At 46.2% G+C, this 27,938-nt stretch overlaps 1 protein-coding gene across 4 annotated transcripts in view; it reads left to right on the top strand.

Annotated features, from left to right (window-relative positions):
- Positions 1–8,593: 8,593 nt before the first annotated feature.
- SH3KBP1 (SH3 domain containing kinase binding protein 1) overlaps positions 8,594–27,938 on the top strand; it is a 334,366-nt gene continuing 315,021 nt past the window's right edge. Inside the window, exon 1 of one of the 4 annotated variants that reach the window (XM_086387406.1) lies at positions 8,594–9,011. In XM_086387406.1, the coding sequence (XP_086243532.1) occupies positions 9,008–9,011 (4 nt within the window). In that variant the 5' untranslated portion in view covers positions 8,594–9,007. The remainder of the gene's footprint in view (positions 9,012–27,938) is intronic. The other 3 variants (XM_086387410.1, XM_086387408.1, XM_086387415.1) reach the window with 3 other exon arrangements.

The following is a 27,938-nucleotide window of genomic DNA, read 5'->3' as shown; positions in this document are numbered from 1 at the left end:
GGTTCTCAGATTTGAGCTGCATCAAAATTCCCTGGAGGACTGGTTCAAACTCAGATCACCGGGGCCCCTTGGAGTTCCTGATTTGGGAGATCCGGGGAGGTGTCCACACTGTGCATGGTTAGCTTCCCATGCACCACCACAGCGCTGCGCTGGGAACCACACCTTAAGATGTATATAGACTTATTGGACATATTTTGTTAGATTCCACATAGAAGTAATACAATATCTGTCTTTGACATATATATATATATATATGTACATATATTTAAAATCTCACATCTTATAGCAATTGTCTGTTGATGAGCATTTGGGTTGTTTCCATATTCTGGCTAGTGTAACTAGTGCTGCTATGAACATTGGGCTGCATATATCTTTTCAAATTAGAGTTTTCCTTTCCAGATATATACTATATACCCAGAAGTTGGATTGCTGGATCTTACGGTAGCTCTATCTTTAGTCTTTTAAGGAACCTCCATACTGTTTTCCTTAGTGACTGCATCAATCCACATTCCCACCAACAGTGTGGCACCTCTACACCCTCTCTAGCATGTATTATTTGTAGACTTTTTGATGATAGCCATCCTGACCCATGTGAAGTGGCACCTCATTGTGGTTTTGATTTGCATTTCTCTAATAATTAGTGATGTTGGAGCATCTTTTTATGTGGGGTCTGTATGTCTTCTTTGGAGAAATGTGTGTTTAGTTCTTCTGCCCATTTTTTTTGATTCAGTTGTTTTGTTGATATTGAGTTGTATGAGCTGTTTATGTATTTTGGAAGTTTGCATTGTTTACAAATATTTTCTCCCACTCCACTGGTTGTATTTTTGTTTTCTTGATGGTTTTCTTTGCTGTGCCAAAGTTAAGTTTGGTTAGGTCCCATTTGTTTATTTTTGTTTTTATCTCTTCTGCCTTGGGAGGCTGATCTAAGAAATTATTGCTATGATGGAGAATGTTTGCCTATATTGTCTTCTAGGAGTTTTATGGTGTCATGTCTTATATTTAGGTCTTTAAACCATTTTGAGTTTATTTTTGTATGTGGTGCAAGGGGAGTGTTTTAATATCATTGATTTACATGAAGCTGCCTGGCTTTCCCAACATCACTTACAGAAATATACTCACAGATACAGAAAACAAATTTATGGTTACCAAAGGGGAAGGGGAGGTGGGAGGAAGGATAAATTAGAGTAGTATGGGATTAGTAAACTATTGTACTATACATAACATACATAAACAACAGGGTCTACCACAGAGCCCAGAGAATTGTATTCAATATCTTGTAATAACCTGTAATAGAAAATAATCTGAAAAAATACATGTAACTGACTCACTTTGCTGTAAACCCAAAAGTAACACAACACTGTAAATCAAGTATACTTCAATAAAAAAGTGAAAAAAAGAAAAACAGACAAAAAGCCAAACAAAGATGAACTTGATATACTTCCCACTTTTGCCTCTGGCTGGCCTATAATTATTTTTGAGGAGAGGAACTTGATTTGATGGGCTCTGTATAACAAGAAGTTGTGCCAGAAAAGGGTTTCATGCTACCTTATTACAGGCAGACCTCAGAGATATTGCCAGTTGGGTTCCAGACCATAGCAGTAAAGTGAATAGTGTAATCAAATGAGTTACACACATTTTTTTGGTTTCCCAGTGCATATAAAATTATATTTACACTATCCTAAAGTCTATTAAGTGTGCAATAGCATTATGTCTAAAAAAGTACATAACTTAACTTAAAAATACTTTATTTCTAAAAAATGCTAAACATCATCGAGCTTCCAGCAAGTCCTAGTAACATCAAAGATCACCATAATAAATATAACAATAATGAAAAAGTTTCAGTTATTGTAATGATTTCACAGATGTGACTGCTGCTGCTAAGTTACGTCAGTCGTGTCTGACTCTGAGACCCCATGGACTGCAGCCTACCAGGCTCCTCTGTCCATGGGAGTCTCCAGGCAAGAGTACTGGAGTGGGTCGCCAGTGCCTTCTCCAACAGATGTGACACAGAGACATAAAGTGACCAAATGCTGTTGGGAAAATGGGGCCAATAGAGTTGGTTGAGGCAGGGTTGCCACAAACTGTCACTTTGTAAGAAACACAGTATCTGTGAAGCATAGTAAAGTGCAATAAAGTGAAGTATACCTGTAACTGGGGGCCTAGTTCAGAGACTTTTCCACTAAGTCTTATGGTGTCTGGGGCTTGAGGACCCATCTGGGTTGGCTGTGTGCGCTGGGGGCTTGACAACCTGGTGGGTGGCTATGGCTCATCACCCTCAGCTCAGGCTGCTGGATGTGGTTTCTCTGAAGCCTGAAGAAGTGATGCTGAGGGTAATGGGGTAGCAGTTATTGCAGTATTGATGTTCTGTTTGGGAAGCAATGTGGAGTTGTTAATGGACAGGACAAAACACAGGGGGAACCATCCCTATCAGGCTCTACAAATGCAGTAACACTTTCTTTTCTTATTGTGGTAAAATATACATGAAATTTACCATTGTAACCCTCTTTAAGTGGACAGTTCAGATGAACAATGTGAATGCACAGCACCTTCACATTGTTCCCTCCATCTCTGGAACTTTTTTCTGTTCCCAAACGGAAACTCTGCCCCCATTATCACTCTTTTATATATATAAAACAGTCTTTGTTGAGATATAGTTTATGTACTATCAGTTCACCCATTTTAAAGTATATAATCCAACAGTTTTCTATTATCTTTGTAGAGTTTAGTGCAATAATTATAGATGTTGTTTTTGAGTCACTAAGTCGTGACTGACTCTTTGCGACCCCATGGACTACAGCATAGCAGGCTTCATGTCCATCACCATCTCCCTGAGTTTGCTCAAACTCATGTCCATTGAGTCGGTGATGCCATCCAACCATCTCATCCTCTGTTTCCCCCTTCTCTTCTTGCCCTCAATCTTTCCCAGCATGAGTCTTTTCCAATGAGAAGGCTCTTCTCAGGAGAGTATTGGCGCTTTAGCTTCAGCACCAGTCCTTCCAATGAGTATTCAGGATTCATTTCCCTTAGGATTGACTGGTTTGATCTCCTTGCTGTCCAAGAGACTCTCAAGAGTCTTCTCCAAAACCACAGTTCAAAAGCATCCATTCTTTGGTGCTCAGCCGGCTTTATGGTCCAACTCTCACACCCATACATGACTACTAGAAAAACCGTAGCTTTGACTAGACGGACCTTTGTCGGTAGTGTCTCTGCTTTTTAATATTCTGTCTAGGTTGGTCATAGCTTTTCTTCCAAGGAGTAAGCGTCTTTTAATTTCAGGGCTGCAGTTGCCATCTGCAGTGATTTTGGAGCCCAGAAAAATAAAGTCTGTCACTGTATCCATTGTTTCCCCTTCTGTTTGCCATGAAGTGATGGGACTGGATGCCATGATCTTAGTCTTTTGAATGTTGAGTTTCAAACCAGCTTTTTCGCTCTCCTCTTTCACCATCATCAAGAGGCTCTTCACTTTCTGGTTCACATCACATCACATCTTCACATCAAGGTTCCTCTTCACTTTCTGCCATTAGGGTGGTATCATCTGCATATCTGAGCTTGTTGATATTTCTCCTGGCAATCTTGATTCCAGCTTCTGATTCATCCAACCTGACATTTCATATGATGTACTCTGCATATAAGCTAAATAAGCAGGGTGACAATATACAGCTTTGTCATACTCCTTTCCCAGCTTTGAACTAGTCTGTTGTTCCATGTACAGTTCTAACTGTTGCTTGTTCTGCATACAGGTTTCTCAGGAGGCAGGTAATGTGGTTTGGTATTCCCATCTAAGTCCAACTATGACCACAATCAATTTCAAAACATTTTTGTCACTTCCAAAGGAAACTCTGTACCCATTAGTAGTCACTCCCCAATTCCTCCAGCCCCTCATCATCTTTCTGTCTCTTTAGACTTGTTTGTTCTGGACATTTCTTGTAAATGGAATCACATGATTGTATGTCCTTTTACATCTGACTTCTTTCACTTAGCATGATGTTTTCAAGGATCACCTATGCTGTAGCGTGGGTGACTGCTTCATTCCCTTTTGTATTCCAATTTGAACTCAGAATCTTCTCCTCATCCCCAATGACTTCCTCCTGCACTTGGTTCATCTTTTCATCTACTCCAAACCAGCTAACAAAATCTTTCTTTCATATCCTCATCTGTGTTCCCTATATGTGTGTGTGCTCAGTTGCTCAGTCATGTCTTGACTCTTTTGCGACCCAGTGGACTGTAGCCTGCCAGGCTCCTCTGTCCATGGAGTTTCCCAGGCAAGAATATTGGAGTGGGTTGCCATTTCCTCCTCCAGGCGATCTTCACAACCCAGGGATTGAACCTGTGCCTCTTGTGCCTCCTGCATTGGCAGGGGGGTTCTTTACCACTGAGCCACTGGGGAAGCCCCTATTGTTGATTAGCTCCCATTATAAAAAATTGCCCTGTCAGGATGATTTATTCTGATGTCAAACTCCAATTACTCTATTTAAAGTTGTATATATTTATTACAATGTATATTTCACACACATGATCTTAAATTAATGCCAAGTGCCTTTGGAACTTTTTGGGGAATGTCACTTGATTTACTTTTTAATTGTGAAAATGCCCTTCTTTACACAGAACCCCTTGTAATCTTGGGGGAAAGGGGGCCAGGTAGAGTAGGAAGAAAATAGTGGAAACCATATTGTGTGTTAATCTCCTAGGACTGTCTTCCCAATTTGCTATTTTCTTAGACAAAGTGATGCTGTGAAAGGGATGGAAAATGTTCTTGGCAAATTAGTCTACAATGGGGCTCCTCTTGTGTGTTTCAGATACAAGTTCCTCTCACTGATCAACTTTGAAGTCAGTTAAGCAGGCATTCTTTGGATCTGTTAACAAGGACACCTATTCCTGTTATAGCCTGATGGGACAGCACATTTCATCTCCTACTTACTTCCTTTGTGTTTCCCTTTACTTTCTTGTGTATTCTTTGACAAAGCAAGCCTTTCCTACAAACTTTGTAAAAAATAATCATAGTTTAGTTTTTGTTAAAAAATATTTATTTGGCTATGTCGTGTCTTAGTTGTGGTACGCAGGATCTTTAGTTGCAGCATTGCGAATTCTTAGTTGAGGCATGTGGGATCTAGGTCTCTGACCAGAGATTGAACCCAGGCCCCCTGCATTGGGAGCGTGGAGTCTTAGCCAGCGGACCCCAAGGGAAGTTCCAATCATGGTTCAGTTTTATAAATGATCTGCTTCTCTGAGTAGTTTTTATCTTTGTAGAGCTGATAAAACCAATTTTGTTAGATTTGTTGCAAATAATTCAATGAAAAAGATAAAATGGGCAATGAATGGGTCAATCTATGCGTGGTTATCAAGTGGAGTCAGCCACATAGAGAGAGAAGTTATTTCTGTGACTTGATCTGGGCAGGTGACCTTTAACCCAGCGTGCATGATGCAAAGGAAGGCGGGAAAAGCCTACCTCAAAAATGTGAGTGTAGGGAAAAAAAAAGAAAAAAATAACAAAAAAAAAAAAAAAGAAAAAAAAATGTGAGCACAGAACTCTGACTGCTTGCTTACCATGCTATCTACAGGGTTCTTTCTTAAACCTGTACCTGCTCTTTTGAGAATTTGAGGGGTGTTGTGTTCACTGTAAATGTTAATGTGGTGTTCTCAATGGTGATTTTCTCTTTCCCGCATTTCTTTCCGTTTATTAATTGGAATTCCTCAGTAAGGAAGATTTGGCCACTCTCTCTGACATATTTACTTATTTTGTCTGTTATTTATATCCTTAGGGACTTAAAGATAAGACTTTTATTCTTTGGGTCATAATCCAATAAAATTGTTATTTCTTTTGTTACTTGGACTGTTCCAGCTTTGGCCTTTGGGAGCTCTTTTGGAGCCCTTTTGACTTGCCCCATCATTTTTATTGACCACTTCCTATTTTCTGGCACCATGAAGTTTTTATATCTCTCCATAAACCTCATCAGAAGCACAGGATAATGACTGTCTTTTGTAAAGCACTCTGCATGTAAGTTATATTTAATGTAAAGTTGATATTAAAGGTTATCAAAGCAAAGTATCATTCATCACATGCAAATTACAGATGTCAAGTCCAAGAGTGTGAGCAGGACAGGCTGTGAGCACTCCATGGGCAGAGGCTCAATGCCTTCTACTGCACCCAAAATGTTACCACCACCGAGCGACACAATGGGGCCTTTTCAGTCTATGTGTGACAGTTCAGCTACTCCCCATTCCCCCAAATGCATCATCTATCCTGGTAGAAATGGGAGTTCAGTGGGACAAAGATGTGGTATGAAATCTGATTGTATTTCTCTAGTCATCTTCATGGGATGAACTGACATAATTTGAAATAGTGCACTAACTATTCTGTTAAAAAATACTCTTGTAAGAGGGAGGCAGGATGAGAAATTACATATCTACTCTTGTCAGCAGCTGGATTCAAATCTTGATTTTAACTTCCCTTATGCTAGTCAACAAAAGTTTCTCAAAGGAGAAATAAAAGGACAATAGGGACAATTTAGAAGAACCAAACAATAGGTGTGTTTGAAAGGGAAAGTATGTCCATCTTTGTAATTTAGAGCAATTCAAAATGGAAAAAGTCTATAGTGTTATGGATAGAACTGATACAACTTAGTTTACTTAAGGCATTAAAATTAGAGCACAGGTCAGGAATTTTCAAAAACGTTGTCTTGCTATCAGTTTTTCTTCTGTGATAAAATGACAAATTTGTTCATGCAGGAAACATACCTAGACCAAGGAGTCTGTCTTGACGTACCTAGAACACAGGACTCTGGTTCAAGAAGGCAAACATGTCTTGAAATAGACCAGAACCAAAACAAGCCACAAAAGTTCAGGTCATCTGTCTTTGCCTGTGTGAACCTGGGAGAAGTAAAGACTGTCTTCTCTAAGTAGGACAGAAGTGAATAAAATTAAGCAGGGCATAAGACACACTGCTGTGTTTTTTTTTTTTTTTTCAGCCCTACAGAGTTCAACCACCAGTTTGCTGTTTAAGGGTAGGGTTCAAGAAAATTCCCAGTAACTGAGTTTTAGCCAGGCTTTATGAGTTTCAGTGTTTTGTCAACTCTAAGATCATATCAAAAGGTCTCATCGCCCTGATATGCCAAGGCATGCAATGAGTGAGATGCCATGGTGCCTGGAGCAGGTCTAATTGAACATTCATCTGTGCCTTCAACACTTCAGATTCTTAACTTCCATGTTCTTTAATCCCTTTCATAGGAGTCTGTCACTGATGTCACTACCACTTCTAAGCAGCTGTGTTGGATGGGTCTTCTCCTTGATTAGTCTCTTGTCTAGATTGCTCTGATATACACAGAAAGTATTAGAAAGATGAAGCTACTGATTTCTTGTCGGTAAGACCCTGACTTGGAAGGGTTTTTTGGTTTGTTTTAAGCGAATGAAATGGTTCTAAGTACATCTTTCTGTAGAAATCCCGGGATGTAACCGATTTACCAGAGCAGCCCCAGCATTACTGCTGAGCATGAAGACAAGCCTGTATTTGGTAAGGGGTCTGTTTCTGTCACTTGTGGATCCACTAACCCTCGGTCTCCTCCATTTTTCAGTGGTCAATTATTTAGTTTCTTTGAATGTAGTTTCTTTATTGTCTTTATTTTCTCTCTTCCTGAATGTCTCCCATCTATTTCACTATCTCTTCCTACCACCAGATGGTGGAAAGGGAAAAGGAAATAACGAGTTGGTAAATGAATGTGGTGGATGTCAGAGTATGGTGAAAGGTGTGGTAGTGAAAGGACTCCAGAAGGAGCTTGTGAGTTACCTGTGAACTCACATAAATTCACTGTTTTCATTTTAGTGCCCACTCAAGGGTAGGCTGCCCTGATCTGGGGATCAGCTCAGTATGGCACAACGTTGCCTGTTGGTGGGGAATTGGCTCAGTGGATTCCTGGGAACATGAAAACCTGGGAACATTGCTGAGCAGTGAATCCCACCTGACTCAGGCAGGGGGGTGCTGGGTTAGGAGTCCGTATGAGGGTCGGTGTGTGGCGATGCAGCCCTCTGGCTTCACTTCTCTTTCTGCATCTCCATCCCACCACCTCCTACAAGCCGAACTCGCGCCTGGCCTGCCGTTCCCACGCTGCACTGAAGGGAAACAGCGTTTCTCTCCCTCCGTAGAATAAACCCCTTCTCCTTCCTAACAGCCCCCTCTGTGAAGCCTTCTGGGTTGCCGCGACACCCCAGGATTACCTGTCATCACCCTCAGCAGGTGTTCAGCCCCTCACCTGCCCACGGTCTCCCCTCCCCCAACCTGTCCTCCACCTCACGTCGCACCTTTGGGATCGGCTTTTTCCATCTCCTTTCCACGTGCCCCTCCACCTGGACGCCCCCTCCCCTCAGACCCTTCCTCCCCTCCTCTGGTCTCGAGGAGTCTCGCGGCATTTCCCGGGGCGTTAGCGGAGCCGCCAAGGGTGGGGGGCAGCCTCGCAGAGCTGGGTCCCTCCCCAGCAGGCGGTGAGGGGGGCGCCGGAGCGCAGCAGTCACAGAGACGCCCCGGGCGCCAGCCTGGTCCCTCGAAGGCTCCGCCCCACTGGCCCCGCCCCTCCAGCCCCGCCCCCGCCCTGGCGGCCGCGCGTCCCCGGCAGGCGGAGCCGCAGGAGCGGCGGCGGCGGCGGTGGTGAGGAGGAGGGGAGAGCGGGCTGCGCGGCCGCGACTGCTGGGCGCTGGGCTGGGTGGCGCTTTTTTTTTTTTTTCGCAATTTCCACTAGCGGGGAGCAGGAAACCCGGCGCAGCCGGGCGCAGCGGGTCGCGATGCAGCAGCAGCAGGAGTCGCCCCGGGGCAGCAGCAGCAGCAGCAGCAGAGGCAGCAGCGGGCGGCTTTGAGCCGCCGCGGCCGCCGCTACAGAGGAAAAAGCCAACCCAGCCGCCCGACCCCCGCGCCCATATACCAGCGCCCCGAATCCCGCGCCCAGGTCCCGGCGCCTTGACCCCCGCGTCCGCCTCCGCTAACTTTCACGCTGCCTCGGCGGCCCGGCCCGGCTCGACGCCAATGGGTGAGTGGGGGGCGAACGGGTGCTCACCGCAGCCTGGGGCGGCGCGCCTGTCCCGGGACTGTGGAGCTGAGGAGGGCGCCCTAGGGGCAGGGCCCCGGCGAGTGACACCGGGGTGGGCACCCTGCCTGCCTCGCGCGCTCCTGTTCACTCCCACTCGCGCCCGCGTCCCTGCCGAGCCCGCCGGGCGCCCACTGGAACCCCGCGGGGGCCTGGGTGGAGGAGCGCGGGGGCCGGCCCGGGGCGGCTGGCGTGGAGGGATGCAGGGGGTGTGGTTGGCTTTTCGGGTGGGCGGGGAGAGTTTTGTCTTGGCCATTTTCTCGCCCCCAGCGCGCCTTCCTTGCGCTGAGGGCGGGGGTACAAGGAGCTGGTGGGCTCCGGCCCTGCGCGCCGCTTGCGGTTCCCGCCTGGCCCCGCTGCAGAGGCGGCGGGGGCCCGGGTGCCTTTGCCGGGGGCTGACGTGGTGGTGGGGGGTGGCGGGAAACGCCCCATTACCCGGGCTGGCGTGCAGTCCTAGGGTCTGTAGCGCCTTGACCCGCCTCCCTTGACGTCCCTCTTCCTCCCAGCCCTGACCCCTCTCTGCCAGCCTGCCTCCCTCCAGTCTGGCAAGCTCTCTGCTTGGTGATGCTCAAAGGCCACTTCCCACACCCTCTAAGTCTGCAGGGTTGGGGAACTGGAAAGGGTGATATAGTCCTTGATTTACTGGTCAAAGATCAGTTCTAAGTAGCCAACAAACTGTTAGGTCCCCTGGGTCCCATCTGGTATAGACCCCAGAGTATTGAAGCCACGTTGCCCAGACGAACTGGCACTTTATTGGGCAATGGACTTGAGATTGCCAGGGCTATTAAACGTTTGGGCCACCCAGGTAATATTCTTGGTGGTAGGCAGTCTGTTTTTCATGCCTCTGGCACATTACTTTGAGGTGTTTCTAGGCCAAGTATAGGAAGACTGTAGATTTTAATAAATCATAATGAAGTGAGACCTTTCTGGGTTCAGGTCATAGTATTTAGGTAGGTGAGTCAGACAGTGAATGGCCAGTAGTTAGTGGTGAAGACAGATGCACTGGAAAAGGAGAGGTTTAACCCGGGCAGTTGCTGAGAGTTCAAATCCCATTTGTGGTCATTTTCCAGAAATGGGTTTCCTTTTCCAGAAGTGATGACGATCTGATGGCTTCTCAACTTCAATGTCACTTTTTTCTTAGTGCCCTTCTCTGATCCCTGCACCACTCCTAGTTTAATTTAGTTCCTTTCTGTTACCCTTTCTCCTATAGCACTTTTAAAAAAATAGCACTATTACGTATTTATTTGAGTTTAACATTCTGTCCCCTACAGTAAGCTCCATGAACATGGGGACGTTGCTGTGTTGTGCTGTTTTCTTCAGCACTGTTTTCTTTGGTGCCTGGCACAGCGTAGTCCCTAAATAAATATTTAATGAATGAATGAATGAATGAGGGTGTAGTGGAAGGCAAAACACTTAGCTTGGCACTCTTGTTTTGCTTTGGCACCTAATAAGATAATTTAGTTCGTTAACAAAGTATATACTTGAAACATCACCCATTACTTTCACAACAGATTGGTTTCTCCTGAGGTAACCCCAAATGCTATTTTGATCATCTGTCCTTTTGGGTGGGTCACCTAAAGGATTGCACACATACACACACAAAGATGTTTGATCCAAGCATCTTCTTTCATGGCTGGACTGTGTTTTCTGTATCTCAGTGGGAAGAGGACTGAGTTCTTTTTAAGAAACAGACCTGTAATTTATCTTTCAAGTCTGAACTATTTTCATTATCCAGAACCTCCTAAGAAAATAGAAAGTGCTTCTGCAGTTTATAGCCCTTTAAGGTTTAATCTTTTTTACTGTAATCATTACAAAAGGGAGAGGGGGCGCTGAAAGTGATTTTCAGTTATTTCAGGTGTTAATACTTAGCAGTGCTAAAAGTAAAATGGACACTGTCATTTAATTCATTAAAATGTTTAGAGTGAGATTTGAGATGCTGAAAGTACTTTGGGGGTAAAGATCACATGCTGTTTTCTAAGTTTTTTCAGCAGTGTATTTGTGATGAAGCAGAGTTATTTAACAATTGATGCTGTATGTCTTCTGACGGAGCCACCTAACAATGTTGTTTCTGAAGCAGGTGTGTGTACACACAGGCACACCCCCCTTTCCAGTTCCCCATATCACTTCGGTTTTCAGAAGATTTGTCCAGTTTATTAATTTGATACACTTCCGTTCTTATCGAGTCTGATAATGATTTTTCCCATGATGGATAACACAATAAAGCTGTATTACATAGTCTTTGATCTGAAAAACAACTGCAAAGCATCAAATCCCAAACCCTGAAATGAAGCCAGTTAGTTGTGAAATAGCCTCTTAAAAAGTGCACTCAGAATGTGCCATCTGAGTTTGCAGGAAGATGCCTTCAGTAAATGCAGGGAAAGGCTCTTGTAATTACAACTGCACAAATATTATTACAGCCCAAATCTGTGAGTTGTGGAGGATCTGCAAGCCCCATGAAGGATTTCTGTTTAAAGAATCCCAGAGTAACAACAAAGTGTGGACTGTCGTTAGTGTATTGTATTAGTGTTGGTAGACTGCTTTACGGAGAAGGCAATGGCACCCCACTCCAGTACTCTTGCCTGGAAAATCCCGTGGACAGAGGAGCCTGGTATGCTGCAGTCCATGGGGTCGCACAGAGTCGGACACCACCGAGCGACTTCACTTTCACTTTTCACTTTCATGCATTGGAGAAGGAAATGGCAACTCACTCCAGTGTTCTTGCCTGGAGTATCCCAGGGACGGGGGAGCCTGGTGGGCTGCCGTCTATGGGGTCACACGGAGTCGGACACGACTGACGCGACTTAGCAGCAGCAGCAGCAGACTGCTTTATGTTAAATCAACTAAAGCTGAAATGAATACAATATGTTCAATAAATAGGCTCGAGTTAGAGATGGAAGGCTCCACTTCTTATCTATAATGACCTTTACTTTATCCTCTTCTAGCCATCACAGCTACCTCCTGGTTGCACAGATCTTGCTTGTTTCTTCTCTGACAGCTCTAGTTCTTACTGTGTTATTGATATTCTCTGGTCACCATTTGTATTTGTAATTGTTTTAAAGCCAGTTGCACACAGTGGTCAGTATTTGTCTATTTATCCATCTATCCCTCCGATATTTATTGACCTCCTGCTTTGTGCCCAGCATTGTGCTAGGAACAGACACACAGCACACAGACCTGCAAGCTTGGGTTTCTCATTCTAGTGGGAGAGGTAGGCTAGAGTCCAATACTTACAACAATATGTAATTATAAACCCTGGTAGGTCTTGTGAAAGGAGATTAGAGAGGTGGGATCTGAATTAGGTTGTGGAGGGTTAAGGACAGCATCTTTGAGGAGATTGAGTTGAAATCTGAAAGTTGGATAGGAACCATCACTGCCCTCCTCTCCTTCACCCCCAGGACCACCTGCAGTGGAACAGCCCTGCACTGTGGGCATGCCAGGGGTATCGCAGTGAGAGAGGTTTCCTCTGGATTAGGAGCTGTTAGGAAGCAGGAGTGAGTCCTGATTGGGTGCCTTAGTAACCTTACTTAGAAGCGGGGAAAACCAGAGTAAGGCTGGGATTGGTGAAGAAGCCAGAGTTGGTCCTAGAAGCCAGGACCCAGGGACATTGGGTGACTTTGGTGGTTTGGACAAGTTCCTGCTTCATCTGTGTTCTCACTTGATACTGAGTGGTCTTGTCAACTACGTGATGAGTGGGGGCGGAGAGTAGGACTTGGTGGTGGGGAGATAAGAGCCATCTAGGTATATTTGGGGGTGACTTCCTTAATATCAGCCCATCTAGGGGCTGTTGTTTAGCCTTTACAGAGTGAACAACTTGCACACTCCACCTGGAATCATTCCGGAGGGATAGAGTAAGCTGCTGAAAACCAAGAAGCAGCACAGCTGTTAATGGGAGAGATGGAATGCAGGAAAGTACTGGAATCCTTTCAATGTGAGAGGAGGAGGATCTCTCATACAATGGTACTCAGAGTGTGGTCCCCCAGTCAGCAGCTTCAGCCTCCTGGGATCCTGTTTGAAATACCAGTTCTCTGGCCCTCACTGAGTCAGGAAGGCGAGAGCATTAATGCATTAATGAGCCCTCCAGGGGTTTTGATGCATGGTCAAGGTCAAGTGTAGAACCTCATTGCCTTGCAGATGAGAAGGCTGAGGTCCAGAGTACATGGGTTTGTGGGCGCTCTGGTCATAAAATAATATGGCATTATAACTGATACAGGACCTCAGAGAAGGAGGAGAATGTGCTCCTAGTTTGGAACAAACCTCTCCTGGAGTTATGACTCAGTATTGAGAAATGAAATCATTCCCCTGCTTTTTCCAGCTTCTAAAGACAGCCTGCATTCCTTGGCTTGTGGCCGCATCACTCTCACCTCTGCTTCTGTCCTCATGTTTCCTCCTCTCTTTCTCTGACCCTCCTGCCTTCATTTTATAAGTACTGTTGTATTATACTGTGCCCACCTAGATAATTGAGGATACCCTACCCATCTCAAGATCCTTAACTTAATCACATCTGCCAAGCCCCTTTGCCATGGAAGGTAGCATACTCATGGGTTCTGGGGATTAGGATGTGGACCTCTTTGGTGGAGTATTATTCAGCCTACCACCCTTTTATTCCTCTTTTGAGGCCTGCTCCAAAGGTTGTTTTACAACACTTCATCTTGTGTTAAGTCTGTTCATCTCTAGCTGGGTGTCCCCAACTGCATCATCCTGGCTCATTGCCTGGCATAGGGTAAGTGCCATATGTTAGTGAACGAATGAATAAATGAATAACCCTCTCACCCAAGTGCAGCTACTACTTGAAATTCTCTGAGGCTATTGGCTGCCAGGAGTATGTGTGCAGTTCTATAAAATCCCTCAGGCACAGGGTGCTGACAAGGTCTATTTGCTGACAGTTCCCAGTGGCCTGCACAGCAGCGGGTGAAGAACAGTAATGCCGCATGTGTCACATGGCTTCAACAAAGAGCTACAAGTTTAAGATAGCAAGTTCTCTCTGGCAGTGGTTCTCAACCAGGGGCAATTCTGCCCCCAACCCGTGGGGGGACATTTGGCAGTGTCTGGGGGTGGCAGCTGGTGGGGGAAGCCAGCCTGCTGGCATCTGGTGGGCAGAGGCCAGAGATGCTGCTTCACCTCCTGCAGCGCACCACAGTCTCCTCCACACTTATTCGGCCCCAAGTGCTGGGGAGGCCAGCTCTGGGTGTTACACAGATGGTCAAACACTGTTCCCTTCCTTCATCCTAGCCGCTCTGGAACCTAAGATTTTCCTCTCTGGCCACAGCCTTTGTTTTATGAATGGACCAAGAAGTCGATGGAGAGCAGGACTTTGGCACTTCGTCACTGTTTTGTCCTTTGAGTGGAAAGTGTCTTCACACAGCTTACCCTGCTTCTATCCTTACCTGGATTGTGAAGTTGTTGAACTTCCCTCTCCCATGTGTGGCTCCTCTGATGTTTTGCCTTCCTGCTGGGATGTTCTTAGATGCCAGGTGACAGATAATGGTCCTGCTGCTGCCCACCTATTGGTGCCTGGTTCTGGAGTGCTGGTGGGGCCTTTGGCAGCCATCGACCACACCATCAGATGTGGAACTGAGGCTCCAAGAGGCAATGTGACCTGGGCCCCCAGGTGCAGAACCCAGCTCTCTTTCACTGAGAGAGAACCAGCCACCTGTATCGGTGCTCAGTAAATATCAGGCTACTGATCTCCCCTCCCCCCAGCCCTGCTGCCCCCCCCAGCAATGTGAGGAGCTTTCTACAGCCTGTTTCCTTGAGAAGTTTTTTAAAAACAGCCTTATTGAGATATTATTCACATATCATATAGGTCACCCATCTAAAGCATGCAATTCAGTGTCTGTATATCATGTTATTTGTGAAATTATGGTGTAACATATTTAACAGAATTTGCCATTTTAACCATTTGTGAGTGCACAGCTTCGTGGCATGAAGTGCATTCACGGCGTTGTGCAACCAGTGCTGCTGTCTGTTTCGAAAACTCTTCATCACTCCTCCCTGTAAGTTTGTGACTGGAAGGTTAGAGTCCATGCCCCATCCCCTGGAGGGGTGTTCTTGGACCACGCAGCTGTTTCAGTGGAACACTTGGTAGAAGCCCAAGGATCCCAGCTAAGATTCCAAAGAAATACAGGAAAAGAGAAAGTATGGTTTTGTTGTTTTTTATAATGGTTTTTGCTGATATTTTCTTTGGGGGGTGGGGTACTTCAGTTTTGCTTTGTCCCTCCAGGCAGCTCCCTTGGATCCATCTCTTTCATCCTGTGGGAGAATTGCGACTTACCTTCTGTATCCTGAAGCACTTGTGAGTCAGTGGCTTGGGCAACTTCCTTTGCAATTACTGGGGTCCATTAAGAGTATTTCAGTCATGGGAGAATACACTGTGGTTCCAGACTGGTCTCTGGAATCCACACGTGGGGGTTTGATGGAATGCCACATTTCTTTGCTTATGTCTCTTCAGCTGGCAAAGGTACACTGGCAACTGGTTGGTGATAAGCGCTTGTTTTTCAACTCGATCATTATTTTATGGATAAATACCTTACAGGCAGTCCTGTAGTTCACATTAGGGGGCACTTAAGCAAAGCAAAATGCAGCTTGTGGGCCTTACCTCACTGGTAAACTATGCTTATAGTTAGGCTCAGGAGGAAAAAACACTGATAACAAAAAAATCCTGGGATATTTGTCCTCCCTGAGCAGTATTCACTTGGCAAGAAAAGCTCTGTAAAGGCCTTCGCTTATTTCCTTACAGCGGCCAGGGAAGTGGTGGGGCCACTGCAGGAGGCTGGTCTGTGCCTAGACGCAGGGGATAGAGAGCAAGATGAGTGCTGTTCAGTTCACACTGCTGTTTCTTCCTTAGTGTCTTGGATGAAAGACTATAAATATTTCAGTGCTGATTAATTACTCATTTTGCATAACAAATCTAAGCCCTTAAGCACCCAAGTGTAGCATATATAGACAGTTGAAAATACTGGGTCTTTAAACTTCCACTTCTTAACAGTTAGTGCTCAAACATCAGCCCTGGTGTTTTTGCTGGATTTTTCTGGACTCCTCTAGACTTAGAAAACTTGGGGCCCAGTTCTAGGTCTGGTCCTCTGGGGCTGCACCAGTTTTATCCATCGCATACCCACTCCCCAGGTGAAAAGTCTTTAATTAGCTTAGTGTCCTCTCTAATTATTCCAGCTAGTTCTCCTTTTTGTGCCTGGGGCTAGAAGGAGGTGCTTGAACCTTGTTTTGGGTGAGCGCTAGGAAGGTCTGCTCTGGCTTGCTTTCCCCACCCCGTAGCCAGCCTCTCTGTGGATCTGCATCTTCTATGGCAGGCCCTTCTGGATGCTGCCTTCTTCTGCTTGGGTAGTTTACGTGCTCGCCCAGTTAAATCCCAATTCCGGGTTCCCATATGGTGACTCTGAGTCCCCTGGAGTTGGTGTCACCCTGGAGACACACGAGTGCGTGGTGTGTGCCCACATCTGTGAGGGGAGGGAGTGCCTGGTTCCAGTCCCGTGTGAGTTCTTAAGGAGGGCCTCCTTGGTGCCAGGTGAATGCTGGGTGCTGGGACAGTCCTGACTGGGGTGTAGCCCTGCCCCTGGGATGGGGTGCCTGGGGGCCACTCTTGGGGCAGGTACTATAAATGCAGATGCGCGAAGGTGCCCCATTGCCCGCACTTCCTGGCTGTCTTGACCAAGGGATGATGGGTGTGAGGTGTGGTGCTAGAGCTGTCAAAGATGAGCCCGCCCCCCCCCCACCCCCCTGAGGGACAGCTCCTGGCTTTGCTGGGCACCCTTATGCTTCTGAGTGAGTCACGGCTATTTTTACCTTTTGAGACCCAGAGTTGTCTAACTGAACTTGGTTTCTCCTTTTGAGTTGGCACCACTTAAAAAGCGTGGATGTGACTGGGGGCACTTGGAGGGGTTGATGATAGCGCGCCGTGGGGGCAGGGTGCAGTTGTGACATTGTCTGGGTCTTTTAGGGAACCTGTGGGTTTTTAAATGGAGGAAGAAATGAAGACATTGTGAAAATCAGCCACCGCCTGGCCGGACGAGTTAACCGCCGGAGCCAAGTGATGTCGGGGAAGGGGCAGGGGACTGTGGCTGCTATGTGCTTGGGCTCCCTCTCTCCACCCTCCCACCCTTTCTCTTCTCTTCCTCTCCTCTCTTGCTCTCCCCCTCACTGGGTCGCCTTTCCTTCTCTCCCCCAGCCCTCCCCACACCTTCTCTGTACCCCACTCTCATCTCTCCCCAGCCTTTCTCTTCCCTCGGCCCTCTCTCTCCCCTCACTGCCCACCCACCCATTCGAGACTCACCTCCTGCTCATTCCCCGTTTCCCTTCAGGCCTCTTTTGTTGCCCCCTCCACTTCTTTCCTTCTCTCTTCCCCACAGCCTCCCCCACTCTGCCCCCCCACCTCGTCTCTCCCATCCCTGTCCCATTCTCCTCCAGGTCCCTCTGTCCACACCTTCTCTCCTCCTAAGGGGACCTCCCCTTACCCTCTGTTTGTGCTTCGCCTTCTTACCCCGCTTCCTTCCTCCTTCTGCTCCCTTTCTTCCCACTCTTCGTCCTCCCCGTCCCCTAACTCTCCCCCAACTTTCTCCCCTTCAAACCCTCTCTCCCCTCCCCCCCCTCCCCCCCGTTCTCTCCCGCCACTCTGTGGTCTCCTCCCCGCTAGGCCCACATTCTCTCCCGCAAGCCCCTTTCTCTCCTGAAATCCGGCATGTCTCACAGCCCTCCCAGTTCTTCCCATAAACCTTCCCCATAGGGTACTGCCCCTGCCTCAGCATCTTCAGCTGAGAGCAACACCTCCTTCGTGGATGAAGCCATTGTGTATTAGTGTCCTCTAAGGTCAAGATGGCCACGTGAGGATGTGTAGAAATGGCTCCCGCTCCACCGCAGACACTGGGCAACCGGTTCGCTGCCAGTGAGGACAGTCGTCTTAAAGGATAACCTCTTCTCCAACAGTGGTGCAGGGGGCTCCATCCCTGACTGAGGGGAGAGGCAGATTCTAGGATGGATATGTCTTCTTCTAGTTCCAGCATTCTGTAACCCTGAAAAGTTTTTTTGTTATAAATAGTAACTCTATAATAGAGTTCAGAAAATAGGAAGCAGGACAATTTAAATTGAGTGCTCATACAGTACTCCAATACAAGCACTTTCATTGTATCTTTGTGTGTGTCTTTTTAGGGGCTTCCCTAGTGGCTCAGTGGTAAAGCATCCATCTGCCAATGCGGGAGATGTGACTTTGATCCCTAGGTCCGGAAGATGCCCTGGAGAGGGAAATGGCAACCCACTCCAGTATTCTTGCTTGAGAAATCCTGTCAACAGAGGAGCCTGGTGGGCTACAGTCCATGGGGTTGCAAAGAGTCAGACACAACTTAGCTACTAAACAACACCAACATATATATCTTATATATCTTTAAACTTTTTACTATATACTTGTAGATAATATTAATATATGTAGTATATATAATTGTACATCCTGTTTTTTTTTTCTATGCCATAATCATCTCCAAAGCTGGTGTTTGTAGTAGCTGAATATGTGAGTTCCTGAATCCTAGCTTATGGAACCATTTCCCTACCATTTGAGCATTAGGTTGCTTCCATAATCTTGATATTATAAATAAAGATGGGATGGACACCGTTTTCCTTTTTATCATTTAAGGAAACCAGATTGCAGGCAGGGTGACATTCCACATCGGTTCTTTGTTTCCATAGCCTCCATGTGACTGGAATGGCCCATGCTGATGATAATGACGATACGTCCATGAGGGTCAATTACTGCATGTGCACTGGCAAGGTGCGTGCCATCCCTGTGTTTGCTTTCAATTTTAGTTCAAGAAACTGCTCACATGGCTTGTCATCCCTTCTGTGCCATATGTGCTGTGTGTGTCTGTAAGTGACACAGGGACGGGGAGAGAGGGAGATGTCTCTGAAGGAGACTGCCGGTGGGACTTTGCTGTTCCACAGCGTGTACCTGTTGCACTGTGCCATTTGGAGATGATGAATCCTGGTTCAGTGCTCAGGCATGAGAGAACGGGATATACACAGGGAAAGGTAAAACCCTCGGAGACTTGCTTCCTTCTCTACTGTCTCTTTCTTTCCATCCTTCCTCTTGCCCTCCTTCCACTTTACGCCCTGACTGACTTTTTAAAGGGTTTTAGTGTCCCAGAACTGCAGGGGAAATGGTGTCCTGAAGGTGCTGGGTCATCAATGGGCCTTCTCTTTTGGCTGGGCTGTGGGTCCAGGTCTCATGCTGACAAGGGAAAGGTTGTGACTGTAACCTGCTGTGACTTCCTAGCTTAGCTTTATGTCATTGTCATATGCTCTCTTGAAAAAATTGGACTTTTAGCTTCAAAGGACATCAGATAAGAGTGGCTAGAACCCCAGGATCCAGGCTGGATGAACCATCTTGAACTCTGCGTTCTTGACGCATCAGTATGAGTGAATGGACAGCACTGTGTAAAGCATTTGCTCCCCAGCCACCCAAGTGCACGTCAGATGCTAGCTCGTGGGCGGCCAAAAAGAAGCTGAACATTTATGATGCCTTTTCAAGGCCAAGTGTCCAGTGTCTGTGAAAGTTCTAAACTTCATGATAGTGTATTAGGAAGCCTTGATCACTAATGGGTACCAAATCCTTTTTCACTTTGTTTCATTTTTAAGTTATGAACATAACCAGACTGTACTGCAGGACAGACAAGACAGTTGATTCATTACTGCCATTTATATTGGAATTTGATTAGGTTCTACAAGTCTTTATTAGGTGTGAGAGCTGATATAACCAGAGGGACACGGATGTCTAAAGTTTCCCTCAATGACACATTTTGGTTAATTCTCATTTCCCTAATTACTTGGGAGATTGTGATGTGATCATTTCATGAACCACACAATGAAATAAGCAGTTAAACTGGACAGTGTTAGTTTGAACAAGTTTTGTTTCTCCCCAAAGAAGGAAAGATGTCCATATGAGGAACACACATCAAGTTAGAAGACAACTCTCTGAGATAACAGTTGTTAGTTGGTCTCTGAAACTCCCTCCTTGCTGGAGGCTAAGAGAAACCAAATAGAACAGGGTTTCTCAGATGAGTAAGGCTGGAGTTCCTTTCAGGGAGGTATTTCAAGACTCCCTCTTTGCCTTGAACTTTAAAAAATGTTTATTTATTTATTTGGAGTAAAATATACATGACAGAAAATTTACCATCAATTTTTTTTTTTATCGTGGTGACATACACGGAATGTGAAACGTACCATCCTAACTGCTTCTAAGTGGACAGTTCAGTGGCATAAAGTACATTTACCTTGTTGTACAAGTGTCACCACCAGCCATCCACAGAACACTTTCTATCTTATAAAACAGAGACTCCACACCCCTTCAACAGCCACCCCCATTTCCTGCTCCCCAGCCCCTGGCAACCAGTGTTCTCCTTTCTGTCTCTGTTTGCTTGACTACTCCAGGGACCTCATTTAAATGGAATCGTACAGCGTTTGTGCTTTTGTATCTGGCTGATTTCAGCTAGTGTGGTGTCTTCAGGGTTCACTCATGTTATAGCATGTGTCAGAATTTCATTCTTTTTTAATTGCCTAAAACTTTGTAATAATGATGCGGCTTGAAAAATAGGCACTTAACTAGATATATGCTCCTTTTGCTTTTAGCTCATTTGGAAATATAAACCTGCAGTATCAACCTGAAGCTCATTTGGAAGTATAAACTGATTCACAAATGAAGGATGAATTAACCCAATAAAGCTCAATCAACACTAATAGGAGACACAATGACATGTTTCAGAGATGCCATTGTTGCTTGCAAGGCGGCTGGGTGCACACACTTGATGTGGGGTGCAATCTTTTGACTTTACTTGGTCATCTCATCTCTTCCCTCTTCAAACCAATGTGAGAATCCTTCCTTCACACAGTGCTCTCTGAGGCCTTTTCATGGCATGCTGTGCATGAGAACCGATTCTGAAAGTTGAGAGGATATTTGATCCACATAGACCACGTGTGGGTGTGGACAGTGTCAAGCATTGGTAGAAAATAAGTCCTCATAAGCCCACCCCTCAATGTGCACTGTGGCTCTGTCCTGTCCCCCTGCCTTCTTGAGAGGAGATGAACATCAGGAGCCTTTTAAAAAATCATATTTCCCTTCTTTTTAAGAACTAGTTTGATCATTTCCATATGAATCTCCTAAAAACATTTTGTCTGGTTTTGCTTGGTTTTAATTTTATGTAACCAGCATGCAGACCACACAGAGACCTGTGACCGGCTGTTTCTCGTTTTGTACTTCATCTCTTTTCCCTGTCTGATCTTCCATTGTTTGAATGTGCCATTGCGGCTTTTGTGTTTCACTTGTGATGGACTTTTGCATTGCTTCCAGTTTTTGCTACTGTGAATGCGTGTCCTGTCACCATTCTGATCATTGTCTCCAGGTGCCCGTGTGAAATACGTCCTTGAAAGGTGTATGACGAGGAGTGATTTTGCTGGGTTGCAAGTTGGTGGATTTCCAAAGTGGTTGTACCAGCATGTTCCCAACAAAGGACTGAACAAACTAATAATGAAGGAGAGAACACCGTATTCATTGAAGAGAGGATGTGAGCTTTAGAAGAGAATGCCTAATTGGTTTTCACAATGTGTGTTCCCAGAGTATAAACATTTCTGCAGCTCCCATGTTGCTCAACATTTGGCCACCTCTGTGTCTATCATCACATCTCCTTCTCTATCTCTTGAGCCTCCCTCTTCCATCCTTTAAAGACCCTTGTGATGATGCTGGTCTCCTCCAGATCATCCAGGATAATCCCCTCATCTCAAGATCCCCTCATCTCAAGCTTAATCACATCTGCACAGTCCCTTTTGCTAGGTTAGATCACATACTCACAGGTTCTGGGAATTGGGGAGGGCGTTATGATGTCTACCATGGACGGAGGGAAGGGCTCCATTTCTAAAGGAGGAAAGGGATGCTTGGAGATGATAGTCTCTACTGTATCACATGACTGCATTTTTTCCCATTTCGTGCCCATGGATATTTAAAAGTATTAAATTGTCAGAGCTGGTGAACTTGCTGAAGATGGGACTTTGTTTTCTTGTACTTTGTGGTTCTGGGGGTTTGCATATCTAAATAATCACAAAAGAAAACTTTTTGAGGTCTACGTCTTCTCTCACGAGTGAGCGTCCTCCGTCCATCTTCTGTTGGCCGAGTTCCTTTCCCGAAGGCCACTTCCCTGTTGTTATGCTTGTAGTTTCCTCAGAAAAGCTAACAGCGCCACTAGCATCACTAGGATTAAATGCGTGGTGAATGTTTTTATTGGCACAGAGTAGAGGCTCAGATGAGTTACAAATAGACAACAATAAAAGGCCACACTGGCACACTGCCACAGCCCGCTTGTGTGTGAAGACCCCCTCATCATATATTTTGTGCCCACAGTAGGTGCACTGATCAAATACCTTCCTGGTATCTTTTGCCCCTCACAGATTTTTTGGGCATGTGCTACGAACTGAATGTTGAATGTTTTTGTTACTACAAAATTTGTATGTTGAAACCCTTGATCCCAAATGTGATGGAATTTGGTGGCGGGGCTTTTGGAAGGTTATTAGATCATGGGAGTGGAACCTTCATGGGAAGGCAATGGCACCCCACTCCAGTACTCTTGCCTGGAAAATCCCATGGACGGAGGAGCCTGGTAGGCTGCAGTCCATGAGGTTGCTAAGAGTCGGACACGACTGAGCGACTTCACTTTGACTTTTCACTTTCATGCATTGGAGAAGGAAATGGCAACCCACTCCAGTATTCTTGCCTGGAGAATCCCAGGGACGGGGGAGCCTGGTGGGCTGCCGTCTATGGGGTCGCACAGAGTCGGACACGACTGAAGCGACTTAGCAGCAGCAGTAGCAAGAAGAGAGAGAGAGCTTGCTTCCTCTCTCTGTCCCCAACCCCACTCCACCATATGAGGAAACCAGGAAGAGGCTTCTCACCAGAACCTGACATGCTGGCACCGTAATCTTGAACTGTAGCCCTCCAGAACCTTCGGGAATACATGTTTGTTTAAGTAACTTAGTTTATGGTATTCTTCTTCTAGCACCCCAGACTAAGACAGCATCGAGAGGAGGAGGGACCATGAGAACTATGGTGGGATCTATTTACCAGTCCTTGAGTTTGTCTCTCTGGTGGAAAACTGCAAATATTTATATCAGTGTTAAGAGATACACAGACATTTTGGAAAATAACCCAGTTTGAATCATCTGAAATGATAAAATTTATCTTCTGTCAGAATGTGGAAATAACATAAATCAATACTTATCTCTCCAGTGAATTCAGAGCATCTTAAAATGGAGCACTGGACTCAGTCGTGTGGACCAAAAGCAGGGGCTGAGAACACTGGGCTAATGAGTAAGAAGGTTGTGGGAAGGATCCTTGCTGTGGGGGGTGTCCTGGAAATTCAGTGTAGAAAATAATCTCAGGATCTTTGGAGCTGTGAGAGTCATACCAGCTGTCTCAAAGTGCCCTGAGGTGTTTTACAAATCTGGAACCACTCATGTCATGTTTGAGACTCAGATTGAGTTTTCTCATGACATTTTAGATCCCCAGCTGCTCTGAAATGCTGGGTCTTGGGGAAACCTTGGGCTGCTGTTCTTGTTTTGCTGCAGTCGTGGTACGTCTGTTCAGATGGGCCAGCATGGGGGTTCAGTTTGTCGTGTTCCCTACCATGCCCTGTTGCCTCCCAGACACAAGCGGGACTGACAGTCTGTTGCTAATCAGGCTTGTGTCTTTGTTCTCATGCTCTTGGGTAGCCTGTCTCCACCCCAGGAGACCACTGAGTGGGCCTTCAAACACCCCCAACCTCAAGAGTTTGAATTCTCTCCTGAAATTACAACCAGATTGTCTCTGCTTGATGGGGCAGAAGTACTTTTACAGACAAAGTTGCTAAAACTTTGCAGGTCACCAGTTCCTCTAGATGGAACTGCTCTTTAATGATGGACTCCAGGTCACTCTCCTTTGGATGTCCCAGTTACACCCCGCAGGATTGATATGTTGGTTTTCATCTGATAACCTTGGGCCCATCGTGTGTTTGCCTGGCCCTCGAGTGAGAAATCCAATAGTTTCCAATATCCCAGGCTCTCCCTACTCATCTGAGATTTCATTTGAGCACCTAACACCACCAGTGTCTGCTGCACTTTCTTTAGACCATTGTTGACCTTGGCTGCTGACACGTGTGTGTTGGCTCTTGACTGGATGTACCGTGGGAGTCGCTGTTTTAAAATCAGTGGTCCTGTCAAGAGCACCAGGTGGTGGAACTTCCGTAGCAGGAAAAGATATTTAAAGGTGCAGCATGACTGGAGAGTTCTGAGTCAACCCTTTTAGGGGTGGGATATAGAGAAGTAAAACCAGGGCCAGTGTGGGGAGTGCTGTGGAAAAGCGAATGTCCTTGCTCCTTGACAAGGTGGGTGAGTGGGGTGCGGGGGGAGGGGCAGGGGGAAGGGTAGGGCCTCGTCTGATTTCTGTGTTAGCTCAGGTCCCTGTCTAAAAGTTTTAGGAATCTTCTTTGTTTTCTCTCCTGCCATCAAATGCTTCCTTCTGATAATGGGAGGGGAGTTGCTAAGTCGATAATATGTCAAATTTCTGTGCACCAATTTTGCTATGTGAGGTAGGGAAGACTTTGTGTGGTGCTGACTGAGGAGCCTGCCAGTCTCATGGCCCCATGAGACTCAGTCTGCTGGCTCCCACAGCACCATTGTGGGCACCTTCCTATCGCCGCCCTGCCCTCCTTGGTCTCTGCTAGGTCTTTGGTCTCTTCTGTCTGTATTGTCCCAGGCATGGTCCTGGGGAATCTTGGCTCTCAGCCTGGAGCTGATGAGTTCTTGCTTAGGAGGTGAAAGGGAAGAGCACGCTGGGCTGGACTAATCCACGCATGTGCCAGTCAGGAGATCACTTCCCTGGGTTTATAGTTATGAACAGGAAGAAGCTGCCAGTTGGGCATGAGTAATTTATTTTTGAGGAGAGATCATGAGACATCTTATTTATCTTTGCTTTACTTGATCTGCTGGAAAACACAAGGACATCCGATTTGTTGTAGCTAGACATCACCCTCCTTCCCCTTCCTCCCTCCTCCCCACCCCTGACTCGAATATGAATGCTTCTGGATGCGCAGGAGAAGGGTCACCATTTGAGGAGAGGGCACTGGGCATGTGCTGGCTCAGGAGGCCCCACCAGGGACCACAGGGACCCCATAAATCTTGCTCCGTGGACTGTCATTCCTTTAGTGCCAAGTTGAAGACCATGGCTGTCTCCTCCATGCTGGTATCCCTGCACCTGGCTGTTGTCTCAGCCAGAATGAGCAGTAAAAGAAAAATATCTATCAAATGACTATAAACAAGGGATGATGTATGACTCTCAGGCCAGAGTCTCGTTTCCCCAAACTGGGCCAGAAATTGATCTTTAACGGCATCGCTTATTCCTGTCTCCTCCGCACATTGCATGTGATCAAGTGCCAGGGAGAGAGTCAGTGCTGCTTAAGAGTCTTCTCTGCCATTGGCCTATTGTTTTGTAAGGTGTATTCATGTTTTTGAAAGCATTTCTCTTTTGAAAGACCTCAAAAAATGGATAATGATGATCTGTGACGTGGTCTCCGTAGAATCTAGCCAGCATGACAGCCCTTGGGCCCAGACCCCTTCAACTGCACACACAGCATGCATCTTCCTGGGGTTCTAGATCAGCCATTAGTAGACACTTGTGTCACAATGAACTTGTCAAGAGAAGACCAGTGGTGGCTCCTGGTGCGGGGCGTGCTCTGTCCTTGGGGCAGCTAGCAGGCTGGCTTGCTCTACTGCTCCTCCGAGGTTCCTTGCCCTGGGTCCACCCCAGCAATTTTCTCCTTGATCTTTCTCAGTTGTGGTCTGCATTCAGGCTTGCCACACTTCCGTCCGGGGACATAATGAAGTGCGTGCAGGTGCCCTGGGCTGTGCAGAGTGGAGCTGCGATAAGGGAGCCTGCAGGCGCATTTCTGCAGGGCTCTCATCCTGCATTTTAGGGAAGTGTCACTGGTCCCCTGTACGCCCTGAGCCACACAGTGTTTTTCTTCTCTTTTCGTCTTGCTGGACTTTATTGTTAGCCCGACCCCAGTCTCTGACTTTTTGCTTCTGGATGCTTTTCTTCCTCCCTAGGGAGTAATTGCTTAGAAAATGCCCTCTTGTCAAAAACATAATATCTCCAATATCATAAATTGGTGGTGAAAACTCCCCTCTCACTTGGCTTGATAGTTTCACCATGGCTAGTGGAGAAGAGATAGCAGCATGATTTCCAGTCCCTGTGGAAGCCGAAGGGGTCAAGCGTGAGAACACTCATTGGGGGCCCAACCCACTTTCCTCAGGCACTTTAATCTTTTAATGTGTTCATGCTTTGGAGAATTATAGGGGCCATATGCAGCTTCCCAGGTAACCAAGACTTGCTAAAAATAGAGCTTAAATGGCCTCACTTTTCTGGCATTGGAAATCATGGCTTTTTATTTTTAGGCCAGCTGGTGTTAGTCCTAACTATTGTCAAGCCTGGGGAAGAGGAATCACTGAGCAAGACCATTGCCAGTTGGATGCTGTTAGAGTTTGAGCCCTCACTCCCAGCCAGTTGGAAGGAGGATCCAAATCTATGGAAAGATAGAGACTGACTGCCATGTGGCTTCCCTTCCTTACCCCACCCTCTATTCGGGAGAATTCTGCTTGCATTTAGGGTATTTGTTACAAGAAAAATAGGTTGAAAAGAGTGAATTCTGGCACTCGGTAAGTTTATAGCACTGGTTAAACCAAAAACTGGCACAGATGGGAATGCAACAGTTTTGAGGCCATTGGGAAGCCACACTGAGACTCCCACCCTCGCACTGTGGCATTGGGGTGGTCGCAAATGGAAATTGTTATCACCATACTTAGTTGTGAATTGATGAATTCAGTTATAGGTAAGAATAGGTTTAACTTCCATTGCTCATTTCTTAAGTAATCTCATTTTACTATCCCCATTCTTGCCCACCTTCAGTTACAGAAATAACTCTGAGTGGGTTTTCTTTTTAGAGATCTGTGTCAAGCAGATACCTCATAAAAATGGCACAGGCGAACTGTTCCGTTTAGAATGGCCCTGTGACACAGGACCATGTGTGTTTGCCATCCCTGGGCACTGGTTTCTTTGGAGGAAAGGTCTAAGAGAATGGAGGCCAGTGGCAGCCAGGGCACGGAGCCAGGCCTTCCAGAGAGGCAACTGGAAAGTGCTGTGGACTTTGCATGGACAGTTTACTTAAGTTTGATAGCCACTTGTATTTATTTCCTATCACTGCCATAATAAATTTCCACAAAATTAGTGGCTTAAAGCAACCCAAATTTATCATCTTACTGTTCTGTAGGTCAAAAGTCTGATGTGGCTCTCACTGGACTAAAATCAGTGTGTTCCCAGTTCCTTTCTGGGAACTCTAGGGGAAATTCCCTTCCCTTGCCTTTTCCAGGATTTAGAGACCACTCATCTTCTTGGCTCATGGCCCCCTTTCTCCATCTTTAAAGCCTGCAACAGTGGGTCCTGTTCTCCTCATGTTGTGTCACTGCCACCTTCTCTTTGCCCCCAGTTTAGACTTCTAAGGAGCCTCAGGATTATATTCGGTCCACTGGTTAATCTGGGCTACTCTCTGTATTTTAAGGTTAGCTGATTAGGAACCTTAATTCCATCTGCAACTTGAAGGTCCCTCTCATGTGTTCTCAGGTTCCAGGGATAACAGTGTGAGCATCCAGGGGGGAGGGTGGGCACTGCTCTGCTGACCACACTGGGTGCATTGTTTTTCCTGATTTCCACATCTGGTCAGGCCAAAGGGCAGTCATTTTGGTGGCAGCCTGTGTGGGAGATGGCTTCCATCTTTGCAGAGTTTGAGGAAGTTGAGAAGGAGA

Source organism: Bos grunniens, chromosome X, assembly GCF_055505025.1.
Source record: "Bos grunniens cultivar Pamir isolate PY7600 chromosome X, Bosgru_T2T1.0, whole genome shotgun sequence".
Lineage (NCBI taxonomy): Eukaryota > Metazoa > Chordata > Mammalia > Artiodactyla > Bovidae > Bos > Bos grunniens.
The sequence above is the reverse complement of the archived record's forward strand: the minus strand, read 5'-3'. Positions and strand labels throughout refer to the sequence as shown.